The sequence below is a fragment of the Vanessa cardui genome, chromosome 11 (assembly GCF_905220365.1).
Source record: "Vanessa cardui chromosome 11, ilVanCard2.1, whole genome shotgun sequence".
NCBI classification, from domain to species: domain Eukaryota; kingdom Metazoa; phylum Arthropoda; class Insecta; order Lepidoptera; family Nymphalidae; genus Vanessa; species Vanessa cardui.
Window position 1 is genome coordinate 12,683,182 of NC_061133.1, and position 23,469 is coordinate 12,706,650.

Genomic DNA, 23,469 nt, shown 5'->3' on the forward strand with positions numbered 1-23,469 from the left:
GTACTACCATACTACAATATATTGGCACAACACTTCACACAGTCACAAACTTATTTTTTTGTTTTAATAGTTTAAGATTTACAATCGCCTAGAAAGTAAAGCTACAAATATAAAATGTCTATATAGTATATCATTCAGTAATTAATAAAAACAAAAGAACGAATGAATGGATTCTATATAACAATAACACAAAGGAACAATTATTGCCATCGCTGTACTTAATATTTTTTAAGCTAGCTTTATATTTAAATTTTCATCTTTTAGTTTAAATATTTGCCACTCATTTCACGACTCATGATCATTTCATTCATTCATCATTTTCAATTATCAACAAAGTGGTCTTTATATTAATTAGGACAATACTATAAATAATACAGTCAATTGAAATGATTGACTTTTAAAAAAAAAATAACAGTCTGTGTATGACTCACATTTTGGCATCTTCTTCTTTTGAGTGAACTTGGAGCTCATTTCAAAAGTTTAAAAATGTGTATACGTACACATCATCCTAAAGTTTGTTTCGCGTTGATAATTTAAGGAAAAAATAATGTTTCTTAAAGCCCCAATGTCTATGGTCATTGATGATCACATACCGTGAGATGGTCATATACCCATATTGGTAGGTATAAGCCTACTTATGCTTTAAAAAAAATCATTAAAGTCTTATAACTTATTCTTAACTTATATTTGCGGCCTCTGACATTACTACATAGTTGATGTTAATGAAACAACATAATTATAACTCTGTATACATATACTGTTATATGTTAATGTTATTTAGAAACAGGCTGCACAAAAAATCGATAAATTTCATTACGTTCAAATCAAAATAAAATCATAATTTTAAATTTCATGCACTTTACGTTTTTTTGAGTTGTCACCAAAGTGCTTGAGGTCTTGATAACTATGTATTTATATGGCTTATTAAGTATTTAAATAATCATAACATTGCTAGAAAATTGTAAAATGCTCAAGTATTTTGTATAGCATTACGTGGAAGTCAAATAGTTGATTTTAATCGATAAGTTTATCTCGAATTGAAAAAGTGATCTAAATCTATCCGTAAAAAAATTAAAGGTAATTAGGCAAGCTTTAAGTATAGAAGCAACATATTTATACTTCATTTTGAGTCACACTGTTCATATTGTTTTGTATAATTTTACACCTGTAAAAGTTCATTTTGTATTTTGTTGGTAACATATTTTGTCATGGTAATTACATTTGTCACAAATCGTTAATTAACTACTTTAATACCCCGACTTACTCTAGTCATAAGGGTCAGTCAGTGAATTAGTCAATCTGTTGAAGTTCATTTGTTTATTAAATATAATTAAAAGTTGATAATAAACAAAAAAAAAATTGTAATAGAATTTCGTTTCATAATTGTTATAATAAGTGATACTTCAAAATATATATGTATAGCATAAAACGACACTATACAGACTGTCCGTCCTGAAATAAATAAAATGCCATTTATATATACTATTTCTTTTTAATAGTTTCTGTATTTTTTCGTGACAAAATAAATTGTTAAAAAAACATTTTAAAATTGATATGGTATCTCCATAATAATAACTTTAAGTAAAGAGGACACTTCTGGGGTAACTATAGTTGCAAGTTTCATTAATTGGGGGATAAATATTTGTATTACAGTAATTTTCTTTCATTGCTGTTGTTATATGGGAAACTATATATGTTTTGAAATTTAATCACCTGAGAGGGTGAAAGTTAAATTTGTTTTTGTATAGAAGTTCACAAAAACCTTAATGAAAAAACAATGTGTTACAGCTAATAAATAGGAAGAGTTCTTCCCTTCTTGTCAATACAAATTGTATCACAATATTTTATTCCAAGTGGTAACATTTATTGAACATAATATACAAATAATAGAACAATAGTTTTGTATTTTTGTACCATAGATTAATAAAAATAATTAATATGGTAACACAAGTTTTTTTTGTGCTTTTTATATTATATTAGTTGTGTGTTAATTTTCTAAAAAAAGTTAATGGATGAATATAATATAATGCTCAACTTTTATGTGTTGCGTTTTATTTTCTTTGAATCTGCAACCTTAATTGTATGTTAATAAAGCCTATAATCAGTTAATCACTCAATATTCATTTATGAATGAGTATCATTGAGATCAACATTCTCAATTCTAGGCAGCTCTACGAGGTGTACAAAAAAAAATGGTTTTTTTGAAGTGCTTCGAATATTGGTTTAGAGTGGTAGGTTAGGTTAAAAGGAGGTAAATCTTTTTAAATTACATTTAATTTTGGAATTTAAAATTTAATTAATCATTTTGATAAAATTTGGTTTATAACGAACACCAAATATACGTTTATTAATATTAATACATATTAATTATACGGTACTAAATAAAACAAACAAATTAAAATAGTCATATTTTATTATCACTTTCACAAATTATAACAAAGTATAAAATTAAATTAATTAAAAATAATTCATAATTATTTCAAATTTGGTAAACAATAATACCCTGGAATGTTTTATCTAAGTACATACATATAAAACATTCGTTTTTGTAAACATGCAATATATTAAATCTTTTTAGGCATCATATTCTATTACAATTAACAATATTATAGTCATGATTCTAAAAAAAAAACAATGTAATTATAATATTTGTAAACAATTTTCTGTAAAATTCCTGTGCGTTATTTTACTTTTTTGTGTTGACTTTCGGAAAGTTCCGAATTCGGTCAAGGGTTAAGCGAAGTTATCACAATCTTATTATATTTGACGTAAAAAATATGTCATTTGTACACTCCATATAAAAACTCATTTTGAATTACTTTTGGTGAAGATGGTTTTGTTTAAACGATATAGTAAATACGTTTACTACAAAAACGCCTCTCACATTTGTAAGACGGGAGTTTTGTTAAAGTCGTCACAAAATATATAAAATAAGTTTTATTAAAAACCTCATACTATATACTTCTAAATATAATTATATATAATTATCATTGATACTTTAAGATTCTTTTAACCATACCCAATGTCTTAAAAGCTATTTACTTTCTTAATAAAAGCCAAAACAGATTGGTCCGTCTTTGTGAAATGTAAAAAGTAGGTACCTATATAAATACACAAAATAAATCAATCATAAGGTTAAATGTCATATTGTTAAAGATATTTATAAGCTGTTATAATCAGATTATTTTTAATTTTAGCAATAAGTATTTTTCTGTTGTCTTAAATTTTCGCGATAATTACACATTTAAATAAAACTATAGTCTGTCTGCCCGTGACCACGAACACTGCAAAGTGCTCGAAACGTCGGGATGTTTAAAAATAATTAATATACGCGATTCATCCGTTATAAATAGTTTTATTTAAAAGTATTTTTCTATCACTAAGCTTGTTCCAAACAATCTATATGATGATAGACCATGTTTTTCCACTATTTTTTAGTGTTTCTATGTAATCTTCTATTGCATAGCCCGTAGTCATCTAAAATACTCCTCCAATATCTTAAGCTGGTCCCAGCAGACCAGTAACAGTACAGTGTGCGGTCCTAGCCTCAAGTAATTCGCTCCAACTCCCTTGTAAAAGGCGCGCGCCCCTTCAGACCTCAACATCTTCAGGAAGCAATCTGTCATGCCCTTGTACAATTTTCCACGATTGTTACCATCCACCGCTGAAATGTTTATATTTTATGTTATTAAAATAATGAATGGAATTTCAAAGTCCAGTACTTACACGTAATACATATTCGAAATGATATATAAAGCCTCATAATTTTTTTTCCATTGGATTTTTTTAAAGAAATTCTTACTATATAATAAACTTAGTTTGAAAGATAGTAAAACTCCGGTAAAGTCGAACCTAGATTTATGACCGGCTTTATTATATTTATAAAGTATATATTTAAGTGCATTTCGTACTAACGTTGATTTGACAGTCTCGTGGCAATTACATCAAACGGATTGAGGCACAGAGTCATAACGATGCCTCCCAAGTTGGCTCCCATGAAAGATAGCAGTAATGGCGACTGGAAATATCCCTTATCTTTGAGCCATTCTTTGGCAAACGCGAAGCTCACCATCTGAGAACCGCTGCCAACCGCCCCGCGTGGTATTTGTGGACCCACTCCACGAAATAGACCTAACAATAAATATAAGGTTAATTGTTTTGTGTTTTCCTAAAAAACAATCACAAGTACAATTTTGGACCGACTAGACTAAACTAGACTTTAAGGCGTAAGTTTTTATTGATGAAATACTGTCAGAAGGAAATAACGCTCTTGAGATCTGGCCTTAGGTGTTCATTCAATGATAAAATTATCTTTTAAAAATAACCCAAAAATTGTGGCTTAAGAAGCAAACATCCACGTTTTCCATAGTTCGTAAAGTTGAACAGATAGTTACAATAAAAGCACAAGTTGCGAGTCGGTTTGTATCAATTATATTATATTGACGTTAAATGAACCTTTAAATCCCTCCCTGCGATAAATATCAGCCAATGCATTCATAGTTCCACTATGCTTGTGCTGATGTCCAACAGCTATAGCTTTAGTAGCTTGAGCCTGAAGTCGTGTCTTAACTAGGAAGAAGGGAGTCCCGGCGATCGAGCCGAGAGCGCCGCCGACGCCGGCAGCCAGCGCGCCACGAGTGACCGACGTACGACCTTCAGAGGTGGTCGTCAAACCTCGGCGTTCCGATATTCGGTATACACCTAGCCTGTATATATTTTAATTATAATTGGTAAGACATTTCAGTTTCTGATGTCTTAGAGTTGAAAGCATTAAAGAAATGTAAAGGCGGCTAGCTGGATTAAAAGTCTCAGGGTTGCCAGTTTATTCGCAGACTTAGATTTGTCTGATTGAACTTCGTATGGTGAGCTTATAAGAATATGGTATCAATTATTTGATTCGTCCTCGGAAATTTTATAATAAAATAATTCAAATATCACCTAAAAGTATTCAGACAAAATTGAAATCCAAGCATAGCTGGTAGCCCATTTTGGAGGGCGATAATTCCTTCCGTTCTAGCTATCACGTACAATCCGTGGGGTACGTTCTTATAATAAATCGCATGTTTGCCTCTCGAAACCAATTCGCCTTGTAATTGGAGACGTGTCTTCACTACTTCGATTGGATTTGTAAATAGTGTCGCAAACATGGCGGACGTGCCGCCCATCGCCATGTCTGTGACGTCACGGAGGACACCATCTTTGTTTTTTGCAGCCATTGCGTTTTGATTCTGCGAACAATACATTAGAGATAAACTAAAATAAAAAATCAAATGATATCTAATTTGTACATTATTATAGTACGACAGAACTGAGTCCCAGTTGATCCAAATTAAGTACGCTTTCCTAATTATCAAAATTTATTTCTTAGGAGAATATTATCTTTATACAAACATAATAACTTGTAATAATTATCCTAGACCCATAATATATTCGACAACTTGACGCGTCGATTTACATGTACAATGTACATGCTTTCTCGGTTTGAATTGACGCGAGAATCTATAGCGTCGAAGGGAGCTATTTCTATTGGTTGTATAAATAGTCAGTAATTTTGTTTTATTAAATTTGCCGATATAACATCTAAGTTGTGTCGTACTATAACGATTTTAAAAATGTAATGGAACATTTTTTTATGTAGTATTTTAACTGATTATTAAGAAGCAGAGTAGAGATAATTCTCAGCATTTAAAACAATACAACTTATATTTTTGTTATGTAGACTATTACGGAATTACCTGTTGGTAAGATGATGATGAAGGCATGGAATGATGATGATGGAATGGCACATGATACTGGCATTATAACCAACATATACTGAGGAAAGCTTTTATATTTTTGCTTTTATATTACGTATGTGAGCGAATATACGCATATAGTGCATTCTCACTCTTAATTCTTGTAATCTGATGGGGCAGTAACCGGAAAAAATTAAAACAATGACCAATTGCTTTACGAGCCTTCCTTGTAAGATTACCAAATTCTTGACTCTGAGTTCTAAGCTGCTTACTGAGGAAGTTTTTGATAGAAAAATTCAATGTGTTACATAGGCACTCTGAATCTGATCTGAACCTATTTGAATGGGTAAAAAAAATTAAATAAAATGAAAAAAATAAAGGGAGATGACAATAAAACAATATTTAAAATTCAACAATTATTTATTTAAACTTATCTAAATAAGTAACATAATCTTATAACAACATAATAACACTGTTTAAAATACTGCACTGAGTACATATTTGAACTATTTCAATGATTAATCTATTCAATCATTTACACAGCCAATTGTAAGGTATTGTATTAACAATAAACATACTACCAACATCACAATAATTTATAGTAAACTATATTTTCTTTGGTTTGTAAAAAAAAAACAATATGTATAACATTTCCTAAATATATATGCTACTACTACAAATGCCTTTCACTTATTTAAAAACAATTGTAATTATTAATTTGACAATTTGAACAAAACATATACAAAATTGATTTAATTATTAATAATTAAAAATATTGCACAGATTTTTTTAAGAATTACAACTTCAAATAAGTATATCATTATACTTGTGTGTAATTCAATTTACTTACAGTTAAGTTTTTTTAATCGTACATAGTGAATTTCATCCGTCCTCAAAACGGACGACGTTTGCCTAATTGACAATCATTAGGCTAAAGGATATTGGTTGTCAATTATAAAAAGGTAAGTGGTATTAATATAACTGCCATACACAATATATTCTAATTAAAGGAACTGTCAAATGTAGAATTAATTGCACAGATCATAAAAAATAATACTTTTTATAGCGTCTATATAAACTCATGTGACATTTCGAAGTTGCCTAAGAGAAGTTATTCAGATCGTTATAAGTTACATGTTGTCGATGTTCTAAAAATGAATCTTATAATGATAATAATATTCGATTCTCTCATCTCGATTTAAACTCGATAAAAAAAAACATATGAATATAAATGTCGACTAAGAATGACATTACAAAAAAAAATACATTTTTATTAATCTATGACCAAAAAACGCGCCAATTTACAGTATTTCTTTTTATTTGTTATATTTACAACAAACGATCGAACGAAACGATCTCCAATTTCAGCGGAAGTTAAAATATGTGTATTTTAAATTTAACAATACAATCTTGAGAATGTCTGCGAGTTTACCAAAAGGGTACCAGTCAATGATGTTGTAGTAAACAGATATGTTATTAACGCGCAAAAAGTGAAGACTAGAAAACGTCCTATTTGGGACGTTTGCTTTTAAGTCGTTTTACGTAATTAAAACGTCTAGTTATCCCTTTTACTTATTGTTTTTATCAAGCTATCCTTTTTACTTTTAATGAAATGTAAAAATAAACTGAAATAAACGGTCCCCGGCGCGGCTCACTTTTTTCTTTTGTTTAGTATGGATATAACATATCTGTTTATTAGAATATCATTGGTACCAGTACAAACATTTAATATAAAAAGTCACAAGTCACGATGGTAAGCTTTACAATTATCATATTGACCACTGATAAGGTAATTGGCCTTAAAGTTTATAATAAAATACGTCGTTTCTTTCGATTTATTATAAAAATATCAATATATAAAAATGAGTTTTCATGTCAATTTAAAAATGTAGAACTCGAAATTCTAAAGGTACAATTCGAAATATGAATTAATCAATTGTTTTGAATTTAATTTTAAATCAAAAAGGATATGAGATATGAAATTATATAATTACGTATTTTTCATAATGCTTATTGTAATCAAATGAAACGAAAAAAATAATAATATTTCTTTGCTCATAAACTAGATATTCATGAAATGATTGATAAAATAGAATAAATACTTTTCAGTAGCACCTCTTTTTACTTAACACACAACGCAACACAAGAACAGACACACGAATTTGTAAACGCTTCAGAAAGCTCCACTATTTAAAACTCGTTTGACGTTTGAAAATAGAAATTCTATTTAAAACTTTGGTTGATCTTCAATACTTTACGTATTCATATATTAGGGCTATATTATATGCTATTTTATTATATATTAACAATAATGAGGCTCTTTAACACTCTTACATATATAATACTATAAGGCTAAATTCTTCTGTAAATCTTTTAACATATCCCAGAATACTAAGAGGAGGATAGTGTGGGGGGCCTGGCGTAAGTATGAGGGTCCCATCCCTTTGTAGAAGGCCAGTAGACCTTCAGTTTTGGTTATTTTACGTGCGCAATCTATTATACCGTTGTATAGAATTCCCCGACCGTTTTCACCGACACCTAGAAATTGAAAAGTAATGAGTACAGTATGGTATTAATTATGATACTTTATATTATATACAATAAATTTCGGGATCGTGGCGAAAGTCAGTTCAATAATTTCATACTTTTAAAAAAATATGAGAATATTGTAAAAGATAAGACGTAGTAATCATGTGATACATTTTAAATATAAAAATTCGGGAAGAAGCGAAAGGATGACTTTTTTTTTAATTTATATTATGAAGGCAGACGAGCAACATCAATAACCCATAGAAACTTTTTAATAAGGATGTTATTACAGGCACATTTGAATCATCAATTATTGAGATTAAATTAAATATTATCATTGCATAGTATAAAACAAAGTCGCTCACTACTATCTGTCCCTATGCATGCTTCGATCTTTAAAAATACACAACGGATTTTGTTGCGGTTTTTTAAATAGATAGGTTGATTCTAAGAAGGTTGATATGTATCATGCACAACATAGTAGAGAAACACCGGGGCGGGTCGCTAGTTAAATATAAAGCTACTTTTTATTCGAAATGTAGATTACAAATGAGACCTGACTAAGATTGACATAGACATAGACATTGGCGTTGTAAGAAATATTAATTATTCTTGCCAGCATCGATACGCCAACAATTCCAACGAATATTATGTTTAATTAAACTAGTTAGTTAGATCTTGAAGACCATGATCAGACCTGCTGTTCTATATGGATAAGAGTGTTGGGCTTCAAAAGGGATGACTGAAAAACAGTTGAATGTTGCGGAGATGAGAATGCTGAGAGGAATGTGTGTTGGTACGCGTATGGATAGAGTAAGGAATTAGTGCATAAGAGGAAGTTTGAAAGTGACACCGATAGCCGAGAAGTTATGTGGAAGGCGGCTATCATGGTGTGGGCATGTAACATATTGTGAGGAAGGCCTTGAGCACGGATGTAGATGGATATAGAGGTAGAGGACGACCAAGGAAACGATGGATGGATTGGGTGAAAGACGATATGGTTAGAAAGAATGTTACTTGTGAGATGACGTCTGACAGAGAAGTATGGAAGGAGAAGACATGCTGCGCCGACCGCAAATAAAACTGTTCCATCTTATCATGTGGTGATTGTATTTAAAACTTTATTTACCTTGGTTATAAAGGCGCGTCATAATGACATCCATGGGTGTTAGCGCTATCGTTTTCACGATCGCACCGAAATTGCTCGCGACAAAGGCAGAGAGGTACTTGGACTGTTGAAACAAATTATTGTTGTCCATCCATTCCCTAAACCTATAAAACATATTCTCATTAAAACAATATTACATAGTTGTATATCGATTGTTGAGTCCTTCGAGTTTGCAGTGGTATAGCAACAATACCCCGGGAATCCCCCCTAGGCGGGCCGACCGTCAGGGCGTCACGGTAGCATACGTAAGCGATCCCGTGGCGCCCGCCGAAAGACGGAGAGGGTACCGCTGGTATGGCAACAATGGTATGATATACAAAAAATAATCTATCTAAGATAGAAGATTATTTTTGTGATTGTGACACTTAAAATATAATTCTACTTTTGTTATATTATATTAGATATAGAGATAGCCCATTATTTGAATGCGCGCATCTTAACCGATGATTGTGAGTTCAAATCCAGGCAAGCACCACTGAACATTTATGTGCTTAATTTGTATCTATAATTCATCTCGTGCTCGACGGTGAAGGAAAATATCGTGAGAAAACCTGCATGCGTCTAATTTCATAGTAATTCCGCCACATGTGCATTCCACCAACCTACATTTTCCAATGCAGTGGGAAATTCTGTTAATGTTAATAAGCTACACGTACGTTTAAATTAAATAATTTGTCATCATAAATATAATAAACGACAACATAAGGATTATATTTCTACAAAAATAGCAAAAAACGAAATCAAACGATCTTTCTTAAATGATAACATTCATATCGTAATTACGTTGTACATTATTTTTATTGCGTTCAGTATCGAGGTATTAAATATAGTAACGTCACAATACAAATATTTGTGCGATGATAAAGTATTGTGTACTGATTTATTAATATAACAACTATTACGTAAAAAAAGCCGAGATGGCTTAGTGGTGAATGACACGTGTATTTTAAACGATGATTTCATTTTGGTGTTTTTCACATGCTTAATTAATGTTTTCTTTTAAATTGGAAATGTAAACTATTGAAATATTTTTAATGAATAGAATTAATTCAGAAGAGTGAGTTTAGTATAGAACAGTGTAGTATAAAATATATTCAATCTATCGTTTTTTGACGGTAGTATCTAAAAATTCAGTATAAAATAAGATTCAAATGAGTGATGTAGCTGTATCAAGAAATAATTACTTCTCATGTAACTATTTCTTTTAAATATTCATTTAGAATCTAAATAATAAAACATTTTAAATCATCTTCATAGTTCAATATGGTGCATGTACCTTATATAACGAAATTCTGATAAAAAATGACTACCGCATAATTTGCTTTGATAATTAAAAGCCTTTTTCGAGCTTGGAGGCTTACCACCAAGAAACATAAAATCTTTAAGTACAACACTTACAGATAATAACACTGTAAGAGTGTTATTATGTTCATATAGTGTTTACAACTTCAAGTAATAATTGAAATTATTTTAAATTTTAATGTTACACTTATTTGTTATTTTAATTCAAATAATCAGTACACAGTGTTTATTTATTGCAACCGGTGTGTGTTGGATGAAAATGTGTCCGAACAGGAACACTCATAATTTATTTATTTAATAAAAATAAAAAAAATACTTACACAGCATATGATGCAATTTGTGAGGCAGATCCAATAGAGTTTCTCATCATCATTCCATGAGCCCCTCTCCATAAACCGAGGAAACCATTCTTTTTATATATCCTTGTCAAAGCAAATATAGTTCCAGGATGCCCATGCTGAGTTCCTACAGCAATCTTCTCAGAGGAATATGACATTAATTGGGTCTTGACCAGCTGTAACGGACTTCCAACTAGACCACCGCACATTCCAGCTACGGACCCAAAGAAGAAGCTGTTCATGAATATAGTATTGTTATGTTCGTCCCGTAATAGTCCGTAGTTGTCGGCTTGCTGATAAATCCCTAACCTAGAAATAAAAAGATTTGTTATTTTGTACATGATTTTTATAATAATATATAATATGAAGCAGATATGATACAAGAGTATATGAGATGATACAAGAGTATAATTTCGGTTTGTTTTATATAGAATAAATATTATTATTTTTTTTCAAAGATCTAAGCAATGTTTTTTTATTATAATTTTTTTTATTAATAATGAAATAGCTTACCTTACACCATTAACAAAAAGCTGAAACCACAATGCGGGCACTAAACCTTTCTGCAATGCAGATATACCGTCATGTTTCACGATTGTGGCCATAGCGTGCGGTATGTTCCTGTAGTAAACAGCATGTTGACCTTTCGCACGGAGCTCCCCTTGCAATTGCATTCGAGTTTTAACAACATCAAATGGATTGCTAAAAAACCCGGCTCCAACGCCTGCTAGGCCACCGACAATGAAATCCATCGTACTAGGAAAAATATTATTTATCTTAGGTATTGTGAATATATTTTTTTTAATTCAAACAATTAGTTTTTGTTTTAATGTGCTAACAGGTTTTAGAATTTTACGGTTTTGTGTGAAACTACAAAGAATAACTTTATAATTAATAAGAACTAAGATGATATTAAAGTTTTAGTTATGATTTTAGTTTTTATTAATCACATTTCATTGACACTAACTTTTATATGTTTGTTTGGTACAAATATCAGAAGTGACAATTGTATATTAAGCATATTATGATAAAGGTCAAAATATATAATTAGGCTTCGATAGTATTCTTTAATATTACAATTATTACACCAGATATGACGTAAATGTACGCAAGCATGAGATAAAATATACGCATGTCGAGATTTAACATAAACATAAATGTAATTAATAGGTATACAAAAATGTTTTTTACCTGATCTGATTTCATGTACAGGGACGAAGTCACCTTCCAGATTTAAGTAGGAATTGTATAGTCAGCATCCTGTGCCGAGTGCAACTGGAGATTTCCACGGCAAAACCGTTTCGTAACAAAATTCTTGGATGCCCGTGATCATGATTTCGACGGCCGTCAAGTGTCATCGCTGACAAATGACACTGTCATCGCTGACAATATCATAATAAATCAGCTGATTGAAATTACGTTCTGAAATTATGAGTACTAAAATTTATAATAAATTATGATATTTATAAAAATGTATATAACTGGTTGACAATAATTTTATTACTTTTCGTTTGCTCATGACATTTTTTATTTGACTACTGATAAAATATTATAGTGATAAATTCATATGTAATATAAAATTTGAACAAAATAATTTAATAAAAGAAAATATGTGAAATTGTAATTAAAATTGCTTATAAAATATCTTAAAAAAAAGTGAAAAATGGCTGTAACAAGCGCCATGTTTCTTTTTGAAGTTGTAGTGGAAAGCGTTAAAAGTTTGGTTGAAAGTCGACATTTGATCATTAGAAGTGATTTTGGTGATATTTTCTCATTGGAACTAAAAGATCCAAAACAAATGCATATAGTCATACCAGAACCACCCCCATTACCGCCAGACCCGCCAGGAAAGAAAGGTAAAAAACCACCGAAGCCGAAAAAGGGTAAAAAGGGTAAAGAAGAAGAACCACCTCCTGAACCAGTCATACAGTCCGGCCAGTCTGTTTTATTTTCAAGTACTGCAGAATTTTTAATACAAACCATGAAAAAATTTCCCTTAGAGGTGGCTTTGTGGAGTAAAGAAGACAATCTCACTTATATTGGTTCCTGTCAAATTCCTTGGGAAGCTAGTTTTTATACTTATTTAGAAAAAATATGCAACTTTGAAGAATCGCAACCGGTTACGGTAAATGATGAATACAACATATTTGAAGAAGGTACCGCAAGGCTAATGGCGAAATTAGGAATCCAAGTTAAATTATCTTATTTGACAGATAGGGTAACAACGGCTTTTCGTACACTTTCAGAAGATCCATCTGTAAAAAAAGTTTTGTATACTGGAATTAATTCGAAAACAACATCATATATATGTACAATGAAAACCACTGATGAAGTGTTTGTTGAAAATTGTAATAAGATCGAAAATAATTTTGTAAAAGATAAACCCAAGTCAAATAAAATCGCTTTTGCTGATTACAAAAATGCACCAGGAGCGAATCTTACATTCTTTAATGAAGGTGATTATTGTTGTATGAGTAACGCTGATAAGCCACCAGAGTCGATATATAAAGCACCACAAACGTGCCCTGACATAGATTATATCATTGATTATGTCAGAAAAATTATAGTATCTTGTAATGACAACATGAGAATGTTAACACCACGTCCGACAATACGGCCTAGAATTAAAGCTACCGATATTGACAGGCTATGTTATTGTAAAGAAACGAATTGGCCGGAAGGATCATTTGCGGAAAGATTCAAGAATACGGCTCAGTCTGAACCTTGTCCAATGTGCAATCATTTAGGAAATAAAAGGGATGATGATACACGTGATAAAACATTTGATCTTGCTAACATAAGGGGTCCATGTGGTAGAGCTGATTGTAGAATAGCGAGGGATATGAAAGCATATATTGAAAATCTGATTGACGAAGATAATACAGAAGTTGATATCAGTAACATAATTGGTCCCTGCGGCAGTAAGGAATGTAGAATAGCTGAAAAAATCCAAGAATTTCTTCGTCACGATGGCGTTTTTAAAGAAGGCTCTACTTTGGAAGGATTATCTACCCAATGTGGCTGTGTAAAGAAGATGCAAGATGCTCTTACGAAAAAGGATTCTTGCGTTTCTTCTTGCTATAAAAACTGTGCTGAAAGTGATAGCGAAAACAGCAAATGCGAAGGAAAGGCATGCCCTTTTGCCACTGCATCTGAAAAACAGCCAACGTACGATGTATACTATTTTACAGTTGAACATGATTTTGACAAGGAAAATACAGGATCTTCATCTCCTAGTGGTACAGACAAATCATCAAAATACCGATATTGTTCCACAGAATGTCCAAGTATGAAACCTTCTGAGAAAACGTCTTGTTCTAAAAGCGCTTGTTCTAACATAACAGATAAATTACCAAAGGATGTGACTAATGAAGATTTAGGCTGTCATGAACTAGTTTGCCCTAAATTAGAAAAATATCCCCCTAGTCCAGCAGATAGCGATATCGTAGTTAGGTTTGATGAAATATACAACCCTTGTTGTGTAAAATCTTGTGATGTAGCTGAAAAAGTAAAAGACTTTATAGTTGATGGTATTTCGGGTCAGAAAAATAGAACAACTGCTGACGATGATCCATGTTATTGCGATTGTATATGCTCTTTTAAGCTTACTAAGAATACGACATATTGTGCAGTATGTGGGGGCTATGAATGTTTAGGAGAAGATGTCAAAGCAATGCCTGAATACGCGAAGCCACACCCCTGTCCGGTATATCATAAGCTGTATGATAAAAAATATATCAAAGTTCAGAGTCCATGGCCAGAAGAGGAGGAGTCTAAAGTACAACCTGATACAATAAGTAATAAAAGCTCACGAATTACTGGTTCGAAGCTTGGCCATGCTGATCAGAGAAGACTGACTGTTACGCGCTCAATGAAGAGTTTTTCAGACAAGAAAATAGATAGTAAAAAGGATAAGAATGAAAATAAAATTGTAACAAAGCCAAAAGAAGAAAAGAAGAAGGTCGGTAAATTTACAGCAAATGTGGAAGAAACACGTAAGTTACACAAAAAATAATAAAATAACTCATTTATACATTAAACCACTAATTGATCTATTATTATAAAATAAATTGTAGCATTTCCAGTAGCGGAAACTAAACAAGAACCAAAATATCCGTATCCGCCAGTACCTAAGCATATGGGCTGGAATTGGACGGCGGAAGATATTCCAGGAATGAAGGTACGAAAGTCTTAGGCTATGAAGACCTCGTTATGATATTTATGTAGGTATATTGTAATAAAATCGACGATTGTGTTCTCTCTACGGGAACTTCCAAGGGTACATAGACCTTAAGACCTACACAGCCTTTTATGTTTGTCACTAGACAAATGGGAAAGACCTAAACGTCTTTCACCAAATTAAGCACATGAAAAAGTGTGACGACTAGGCTTGAACCTGCACTCAGGTAAGATGAGAGATATAAGATGTAATGCGTGTAGCATTATAACCATTTCCATTTATAACTGAGAGCTGAGATGGCTCAGTGGTTAGAACACGTGCATCCTAACCGATGATTGCGGGTACAAACCCAGGCAAGCACCACTATATACATGTGCTTAATTTGTGTTTATAATTCATCTCGTGCTCGGCGGTGAAGGAAAACATCGTGAGGAAACCTGCATGTGTCTAATTTAATCGTAATTCTCCCACATGTGCATTCCACCAACCCGCATTGGAACAGCTTGGTGGAATATGTTCCAAGCCCTCTCCTTAATAGAAGGGGAGGCCTTATCCCAGCTGTGGGTAATTTACTGGTTCTTACTTTACTTTACTTTACTTTACCATTTACAACTGTGTAATAAATAAGAGATTTAAAACACGTTGTCTAAAATTCGCCTGTAATTTAACATACTAAGATTCGATTTTGAGCATTTGCAGACAAATAAGTTATTTTGTTGAGTTTCAGTTCTTCTCACTCGCTAATATTCGAATCTGAACTGTATATAGGCGAATGCTTCCGTTACTACCGACTAGAAAGTGAAATATAAGTTTATTACTTTACTTTTAAAAAAGTTGTCCGTTACATTTTTTTACTATTTTTAAAATTTATTTGTAAAATATTAGTTTTGAGGAAACGACGAGGAACGCTGTAAGATTGGGAAATAATTTATTTTATATATATTTTTTAATAAGCTTCGCGTAGACAGGATTTTAGTATCGCTACATTTTATACCTATATTTTTGAGATTTAATTTATATTCTTTAAAAATGATTATTAAGAACGATAAAGATTCCACGTGAAAACCGTATGTTTCCATAATAAAACATGTATCACATTTTTGAATATGTAACTATATTTTCTTTTTTATTCTTAATATAAACAGGTTCTGTTATACGCATAAAAAATATTGAAAGTGACGTTATATTTATTGATAATCCGTTTTTTTTGTTTTTTTGGTAAGTTTTTTTTATTTAGTCAAGTTTATATACCTAATTTAGAAAAAAAATTAATTATGATATAATAAAAAAAGTAATGAAATAAAGCGATTTCAATATCCTTTTGCAGTTGTAATGGCCGGAGAAAAACCCATCCATGACATCGAAAATGGCAAGAAAAGACACTCCATATTGTGTGTATCTGATTGTTTTGCCAATAAACTTTATTAGATCATTTGTGTGTTTTATTATTTGTAATATAATGATGGTCAATTAGTCAATACTGTATATAGTTGTATAAACAGTGTAAATAAAAACAGTTTTAATAATTTCAGCCTCGACCTAAGTGGAAGCCAGGTGCAGCAAATAAAATTTTAGTGAGACGATACAGAGCTGTAAGAGAAGGTGTCGACATAATAGCAAAAAAGAAGAGAGCAATGATGCAAAGGAAAAAGAAAATAGAAATGAAACCAACGTTAGTCGTTAAAAAGCAAAACGGTGAATACTCAGTTCAAATGGAAGTATTTAAGAAATACTCAAATGAACGACTCTTATTTCAATACCCATACGATGAAAAACCACCACTGGTATACACAATTGGAAAGACCGAGGAAGAAAAACGGAAGATTCAAATGCAACGTGAGCGAAGAGAACGCAGGGAAACGAGAAGAAAAAGCCGATTATTGCAGTCGACTTTTCGAGACCGATGTCAAGAAATATGTTTGAAAGCTTACAATCAAGCTATAGGCTTGTTACCTTTAGCTAACCCTAATGATCCTGAATGCCCGTGTCATACTGACGCCGTTCAAAATATAAGCCCACCCATCGATTCTTGTTCATGTTCTGATGAAGGGTCTGTATCTAGTAGCGATACCGACAACGATGAATGGACAATCGAGTTTACTCCACCTGCAGCTCGATGGGATGTTAAGGCTAAGCATCCACCTGTTATGGTAGAAAACGATTGCCAATATAATTATTTAGATTATAAAGTAAAACTCGTTGATAAACATGGAAATCCAGTTCCAAGATTCTTTAAAGGTCCTGATGGTAAACAGGAATGTAGTGATCTAGGAGGATTTTGGAGTCCAGACCATGTTTGGATGGAAATAAACAAGGACGGTTATATAGGACCTGATAACCGATGGACACCAATGAATTTTATTGGTCCCGATGGTATGTATTACTCGGCTGAGGAAGGTTTCTTCACAGACAATACTGGTGCAGTTTTAAAAATTGGAATCGATGGGTACATTGATAAAGAAGGAAAATGGGCTTGGTACTCAAAGAAAAGAAGTAGAAGTCCAAAATCAAAGTCAACTATAACAGCTACGACTTTTGAAACTAAGGGTGGAAGAGCTTCACCAAAAGTTGACAATTTGGCCAAAGAAAGAGATAACAAACGCAAACAAACAACGATTAAAGGAAGGGATGATAAATCTCCACAATCTCATGCAAATAAAGCCGGGTCCGATAAAACGAAATCGAAGAAAGCAGTGTCATACTCATCGAGCAAAGGTAAGTACCCTTTGGTCATGAGCGTATCGGTGAATCATGAAAGATGTAAATATACTCAATCGCCATGGATGAAAAGTTCAATGGAGGCAAAGAAAATTGCCAAATACAACGAAATAATGAATGAACTGCAAATGCATGATATGCCAGAGCTTAATAATAATCCAGTTAAAATAAATCGAGCCTCAAATACGCACGCTTTTATCACATTACAAAATTTAAGGAAAGCGTATAAAAAGAGCCCCTTACGATCTGGTAACAGAAGTTATCAATCCCGCTTGGAGGCATATTAATATTTTTTCTTATAAATTATATTTTATTTATATTGAAAATATATGTTCTATATAAAAATACGTGACAGTGTTTAATAAATTAATTTATTAAATCGTAATTTTACAATAGTATTTTCATTTATAGATGTTTATTTTTTGAGGACCTTTGTGTAGGTCATTTTGTTGATACCTCACAATACAATACTATAAGTATTTTAATTAGGTTAAGATTTAAAATTAAATTTTAAATTTAAATGATAACTACCAAATACTTAAAACGTTGGAACTGCAACGGTAGCGCCACAAAACAATATTTTGTTTTTTGACGACCATATGGGCTACCTGATGGTAAGTGGTCTCCACCGGCCATAGACAATTACGCCGTAAGTAACATTAACCATCCCTACATCGCCAATACGCCACCAACCTTGGTAACTAAGATGTATGTCCCTTGTGCCTTCACACTACACTGACTCACTCATCCTTCAAACCGGAACACAACAATACTGAGGACTGTTGTTTGGCGTAGAATATTTGATGAGTGGGTGGTAGCGACCTACCACTAAGTAAATCCATTTTAATAAAGAATGAGCTAGTAGTCGCTAGTCAGAAAATTATACTGAACTATTAAGTTTCCGTTTGATTTGATTTCATTCGAACTTCTTTGTAAATATGTCACTGACAACTTCGTACAAAAAAATACAAATAAATTTATAAAAAATACTATAAAAGAAAAAACCCCTATATTCTTATTGACAATATACAATTTTGGCTGTCATGTAAATTACAAGTTTTATATAATTTTCATAATTTCGATAACCGTAAATGTAATTTATCACTAAAGTAATACATATTATACACTTAAAATGGCTCTTTCGGATTCAATGTTTTTATTTGAGCTAGGTATAAAAGACCTGAAGTGTTACACAACAGAGAAAGAATTAAAAGTTGTCGCTCAATTTGCTGAGATATTCAAGACGACCATAAAAAATCCAATAAATGCATCGTTACCTATGAAAAAGCGAAAAGTAATTGTTCAATCAAAACAAAAGGTAAGAAAAAACAATGCTACAATCAAGAAATCTTTAAATCTGAAACCGCAATTGGGTCAATCAATATTAATAGTCAACAAGCTACCTATACTTGTATCTTATATGAAGCATTTTCCACTCGAGTTGAGCTTGTGGAAGGATATAAATCCAAACGTAAAATTAGGGTCTGTTGTAATACCATGGAACAAGATATACACCGAATATTTGAGTGATGTAGAAAATAATCCAACAATTCTAGCACCTTGTTCACAAGGTGTATATAGCATTTATCACGATATAAGCTCAAAAAGAGTAGTTACAATCAATCTGAGTATTAAAATAACATATTTAGGTAACAAAATAACAAGCCACTTTAGGTCTATTTCTAAAAATGTGCCTCTTCTTATTTACACACAAAACAATTCAAATACTAACATGATTCTAAGTACTGTTAACAATATTGTAACTAAAGAGAACGATCAAAATAATCCTAATAGCAAGCATGTCACTAATATTAAGCCTGGAAATGAAATCATAGAAAAAATACTTTCGTTGGCAAATACGAAAAAAATATCTGATATAAACATGTCGATCAAGCCGTTGCACGATACAGTCTACAATTTAAACACGGTTAAAAGCAAATCTGTTATAATTGATGAAAAACAAAAGGTCATTGATAAAAGTAGATCATGTTTATCAATTAGTAGTAAACGAAATAATACATTAAAATATATATTTGGAGATCCATCGAGTACATTTGGTAACAAAGTATACTGTGTCGGTTATTTTTCCGTTAAAAATGATTCTTCCCCTCAAAACTCTCCCAAAGAATCCGACGTAGAAAACGTCGATGGACCAAGTATTCTAAAAAAAATTAAATATAAGAAATGTGCTAGTGACTGTCGAGGTAGAGAAAGATTAGGTTCAAGTTCAACAAGTGCGAATTCCTTAAACTTATCAGATGAAGGTCCTAAAATCAGGATAACAAAATGTAAAGATGTTAATTGTAATGACAGAGTTCACAGGAAATTACCACCGTCAGGTACTGATGGTCGCATTAATTTAGATATGTCGAATTTAAAAAAAGAATGTTGTAATGAAAATAAAACTGTAGAAAAAGTTGAAGAGGTGATAGGTGGAGTAACAGCTAAAATGAAATATGGAGATGATCCATGTTTTTGCACCTGTGAATGTACGTTCGGTTTTACTAAGAAGACAACATATTGTGATGTTTGTGGTGGATACGAATTAGCTGGCGATGAGATATCCAAGAAACCGTTTCACGAAATGCCAATACCTTGTCCTATATTTCACAATCTCGTTGATAAAAGTAAATTAAAAACATGGAGTACTTCCGGCAGTGAAGGTAAAAAGAAAGGAGATGATCAAAAGAACTTAAAAACGAGTTCTCCTTTACAAAAAGCAGCTGCTTCTGATAAGCCTCAAACGGTAACTGAGAAGAAAAGCGTTGAATCCGAAAAAGACTCGAAGAAAGGAAAGAAAAAAAAAAAAGATGACAGGTTTAAATTCAATTATGGCTATAAAGGTATACGTACGTATTGAAAATACACTTGCAGAAGTGCAATTACATAACTATTATAAAATATTAAATTTGAATTTGTGTTTTAATTGTTTTTAATATTTGCAGCTCCTCAAATTGGCCACAGTAAATGTGGTTTACCCTGTACGGGTACATTAGACAATGTTCCCAAAAATATGGGTTGGCTTTGGACTTCAGAAGATGTTCCAGGAATGAAGGTAACTTTTTAACATGAATAATAAACTCATGTGTTTAAATTTTTTTATTGTATTTTTTTCTTTTTTTTTTTCTTAGTTTCGCCCTATGTGGAAACCAGGTGCAACGAATAAACACGTAGTAAGATTATTAAAGATAGCGAAGAATCCAGGTCAAGTTATATCTAAGAAGAAACGAAAAGATACAAACAAAAGGAAACGCCCCCTCAAAAGACCTTTACTTATTGTTCACAAAAAAGATGGTGAATTCACTATTACTATGGAAACTATGAAGAGTTATTTAAAACCGAGGACTTTAAATCAACAGCCTTATGAGGATAAGCCTGTTTTAACATACACTATAGGTAGAACAGACGAGGAAAATCGAATACGTCTTAAGAAAAAAGAACGAGCACGAAGGCGGCTCGAGAGAGCTCAACGAGAATTTATACAGAGCACTTTTAGAGATATGTGTCAAGAAATTTGCTTAAAAACATATCAGCAAGCCCTTGGTATATTACCTGACACTGAAGATCCTAAATGTTTATGTTATCCCGCTGTGCCAACTGAAAAGACTACAAATATGAACTTATCATGTTCCTGTTCGGAAGACGAATCATCAATTGGCTCTGATACTGATTCTGATGAATGGATTGTTGAGTTTACCCCACCCAATGCAATATTTGATCCGAGTTATAAAGGAAAAAAAATAATTAAAGTGGATAATGGTTCTCAATATACATATCTTGATTATAGAGTTAAACTCGTAGATAGATTTGGAAATATCGTTCCAAGGTTCTTTAAGGGTCCTGATGGAAAGGAACAATGCAGTGACTTAGGTGGTTTTTGGAGTCCGGACCATAAGTGGTTAGAAATAAACGTTGATGGCTATATAGCTCCAGATGGCAGATGGGCGCCAAACACATTCATTGGGCCAAACGGCGAGCAGGTAGACGCGGAGACTGGAAAATTTCAGGCTATGAATGGTAAATGGCTAATTGTTGGCGTTGATGGATATATTGATATTAATGGTAAATGGAAATTTTACCCTGCATCAGCAGGATCTATGAACAGAACGAAACATCGCGGTGACCAAACAAAAAAAAGGAAGACAGGTGATAAGAAATATGACAAGTCTGAAACAAGTTGGAGCTGTTTCGGAGATGTTTCTCCTAGACAGTTATCAAAGCTAGGCATCGTAGGTCATGGTGGCGACAGAAAATTACTTATTTCTACACTGCAAGACATGTTGGCACACGGAGAAGATGTAAATATACCTCAACCTAAAACAGTGTTTCATCTGCCTCCTTCTAAGAAAACCAAATTCGGTCAAAAGGAAATTAATAAAATGAAAGTAGGTAGTTTAAGGGAAAAAATGTTAAATGGCAAGTGTCATCACCCCGTACCATCTGATAAAGGTATTGTGGCTGTCGATGAATACGGCAACAAGACGTATTTCAAATTAAGACATCGTAAAAATTACCGCCCGCGGGAAAGATTGGCAGCCCTAGAAGACCGGGGTATTAGCTTAAGTTCGTTTCATGTACCGTGTTTTAATTCTTTTATCAATTCAGAAGTTATGAAACAGCAGCTACGTGATCGCCTTCTTGCACAGGCGACAAAAACAACAGCGACACAGATTTAAAACTCATGTCCATTGTACCAACTCATATAATTATTTCTGTTTGAAGTGACAATTTGTAGTGTATTTGACGACTTTTGTAATGTTTTAAGTGAAAGTTTATTTATTTGGTACTGTTTTAAGTTAAATTTTGTAACGTCTACTAATCGTAAGACAAAAATAAAACGTATGATTCTTTTAAAAGTTTTTTTTTTTTTAATTTTTTATGAAATATATAACAAAAATATACGAATAAGTTTGGCGCTTTCATGAACATATTAAAGTAAGTTTTTTTTTTTTTTATTGGAGTCTATTTAATAATTTTCTGCTTTGAATTTTATTTATGTTATATATTCTGCAGGTACATAAAGGTTGGAAACCGGGCGCTGTATCTAAGCGCTTACTTAAAATGCTTAATAAAGCTAAATTGAGAAAATCTACCGTAGAAGAGATTAAGCGGACAAGACGTGTCAAGAAGAAGGTCGAGGAGAAACCCACGCTTATAGTTAGCAAAAACAATGGCAAGTATCACATTGAAATGCAAGTCACACCCGAGAATCAAAAATACAATACTGAACAATACAATCCATTAATTTATGAAATTGAATCTACAAATAATAAAGATAAGATAAAGCAGAAGGAAAGGTTACAGCGGCGTCTCGTGAGAGCTGCTGTAAATAAGGTTTGGTCAGATCCATATCGGCCTGATGCCTGTGAAAATATTTGTGCAAAAACATATCGGCGAGTTATGGGTGTTTTGCCCCTGGAAGAAAATAATTGTAATGAAGAAGATATTGAAACGGTTAATAGTTCATGTGAAGATAACGATTTGGTAGATAATATCAGT

At 32.3% G+C, this 23,469-nt stretch overlaps 3 protein-coding genes across 5 annotated transcripts; 2 read left to right on the top strand and 1 right to left on the bottom strand.

Moving 5' to 3' along the window:
* Positions 1-3,456: 3,456 nt before the first annotated feature.
* Positions 3,457-12,442, bottom strand: LOC124533645 (solute carrier family 25 member 35-like). 2 transcript variants are annotated; one of them, XM_047109053.1, is made up of 5 exons: positions 12,264-12,438; positions 4,939-5,228; positions 4,456-4,706; positions 3,916-4,131; positions 3,457-3,664 (listed from the first exon to the last, which is right to left on the bottom strand). In XM_047109053.1, exons 1-5 carry the CDS (start codon positions 12,276-12,278, stop codon positions 3,474-3,476), a joined length of 963 nt encoding a protein of 320 aa, XP_046965009.1. In that variant the 5' UTR covers positions 12,279-12,438; the 3' UTR covers positions 3,457-3,473. The 2 variants fall into 2 exon arrangements, with proteins under 2 accessions (XP_046965009.1, XP_046965010.1); XM_047109054.1 differs by lacking the exons at positions 3,457-3,664; positions 3,916-4,131; positions 4,456-4,706; positions 4,939-5,228 and adding exons at positions 7,383-8,273; positions 9,394-9,536; positions 11,055-11,381; positions 11,586-11,828 and having other exon boundaries at positions 12,264-12,442.
* A 224-nt stretch (positions 12,443-12,666) lies between these two features.
* Positions 12,667-18,314, top strand: LOC124533332. The gene is made up of 3 exons (XM_047108537.1): positions 12,667-15,067; positions 15,149-15,252; positions 16,785-18,314. Exons 1-3 carry the CDS (start codon positions 12,736-12,738, stop codon positions 18,255-18,257), a joined length of 3,909 nt encoding a protein of 1,302 aa, XP_046964493.1. The 5' UTR covers positions 12,667-12,735; the 3' UTR covers positions 18,258-18,314.
* Positions 18,315-18,988: 674 nt separating this feature from the next.
* On the top strand, positions 18,989-22,768 carry LOC124533794. 2 transcript variants are annotated; one of them, XM_047109310.1, is made up of 3 exons: positions 18,989-20,819; positions 20,916-21,025; positions 21,102-22,768. In XM_047109310.1, exons 1-3 carry the CDS (start codon positions 19,103-19,105, stop codon positions 22,644-22,646), a joined length of 3,372 nt encoding a protein of 1,123 aa, XP_046965266.1. In that variant the 5' UTR covers positions 18,989-19,102; the 3' UTR covers positions 22,647-22,768. The 2 variants fall into 2 exon arrangements, with proteins under 2 accessions (XP_046965266.1, XP_046965267.1); XM_047109311.1 differs by having other exon boundaries at positions 18,989-20,813.
* The last annotated feature ends 701 nt before the right edge of the window (positions 22,769-23,469 follow it).

Coding starts and splice junctions, on each gene's coding strand:
- LOC124533794 (XM_047109310.1), top strand. CDS start 19,103: ATGGCTCTTTCGGATTCAATGTTTTTATTTGAGCTAGGTATAAAAGAC. Junction 20,820..20,915: donor TTATGGCTATAAAGGTATAC/GTACGTATTGAA, acceptor TAATATTTGCAG/CTCCTCAAATTGGCCACAGT. Junction 21,026..21,101: donor AAGATGTTCCAGGAATGAAG/GTAACTTTTTAA, acceptor TTTTTTTCTTAG/TTTCGCCCTATGTGGAAACC.
- LOC124533332 (XM_047108537.1), top strand. CDS start 12,736: ATGGCTGTAACAAGCGCCATGTTTCTTTTTGAAGTTGTAGTGGAAAGC. Junction 15,068..15,148: donor AGCAAATGTGGAAGAAACAC/GTAAGTTACACA, acceptor AATAAATTGTAG/CATTTCCAGTAGCGGAAACT. Junction 15,253..16,784: donor AAGATATTCCAGGAATGAAG/GTACGAAAGTCT, acceptor TAATAATTTCAG/CCTCGACCTAAGTGGAAGCC.
- LOC124533645 (XM_047109053.1), bottom strand. Junction 4,707..4,938: donor TTTTGTCTGAATACTTTTAG/GTGATATTTGAA, acceptor AAATATATACAG/GCTAGGTGTATACCGAATAT. Junction 4,132..4,455: donor TCGCAGGGAGGGATTTAAAG/GTTCATTTAACG, acceptor ATTTATTGTTAG/GTCTATTTCGTGGAGTGGGT.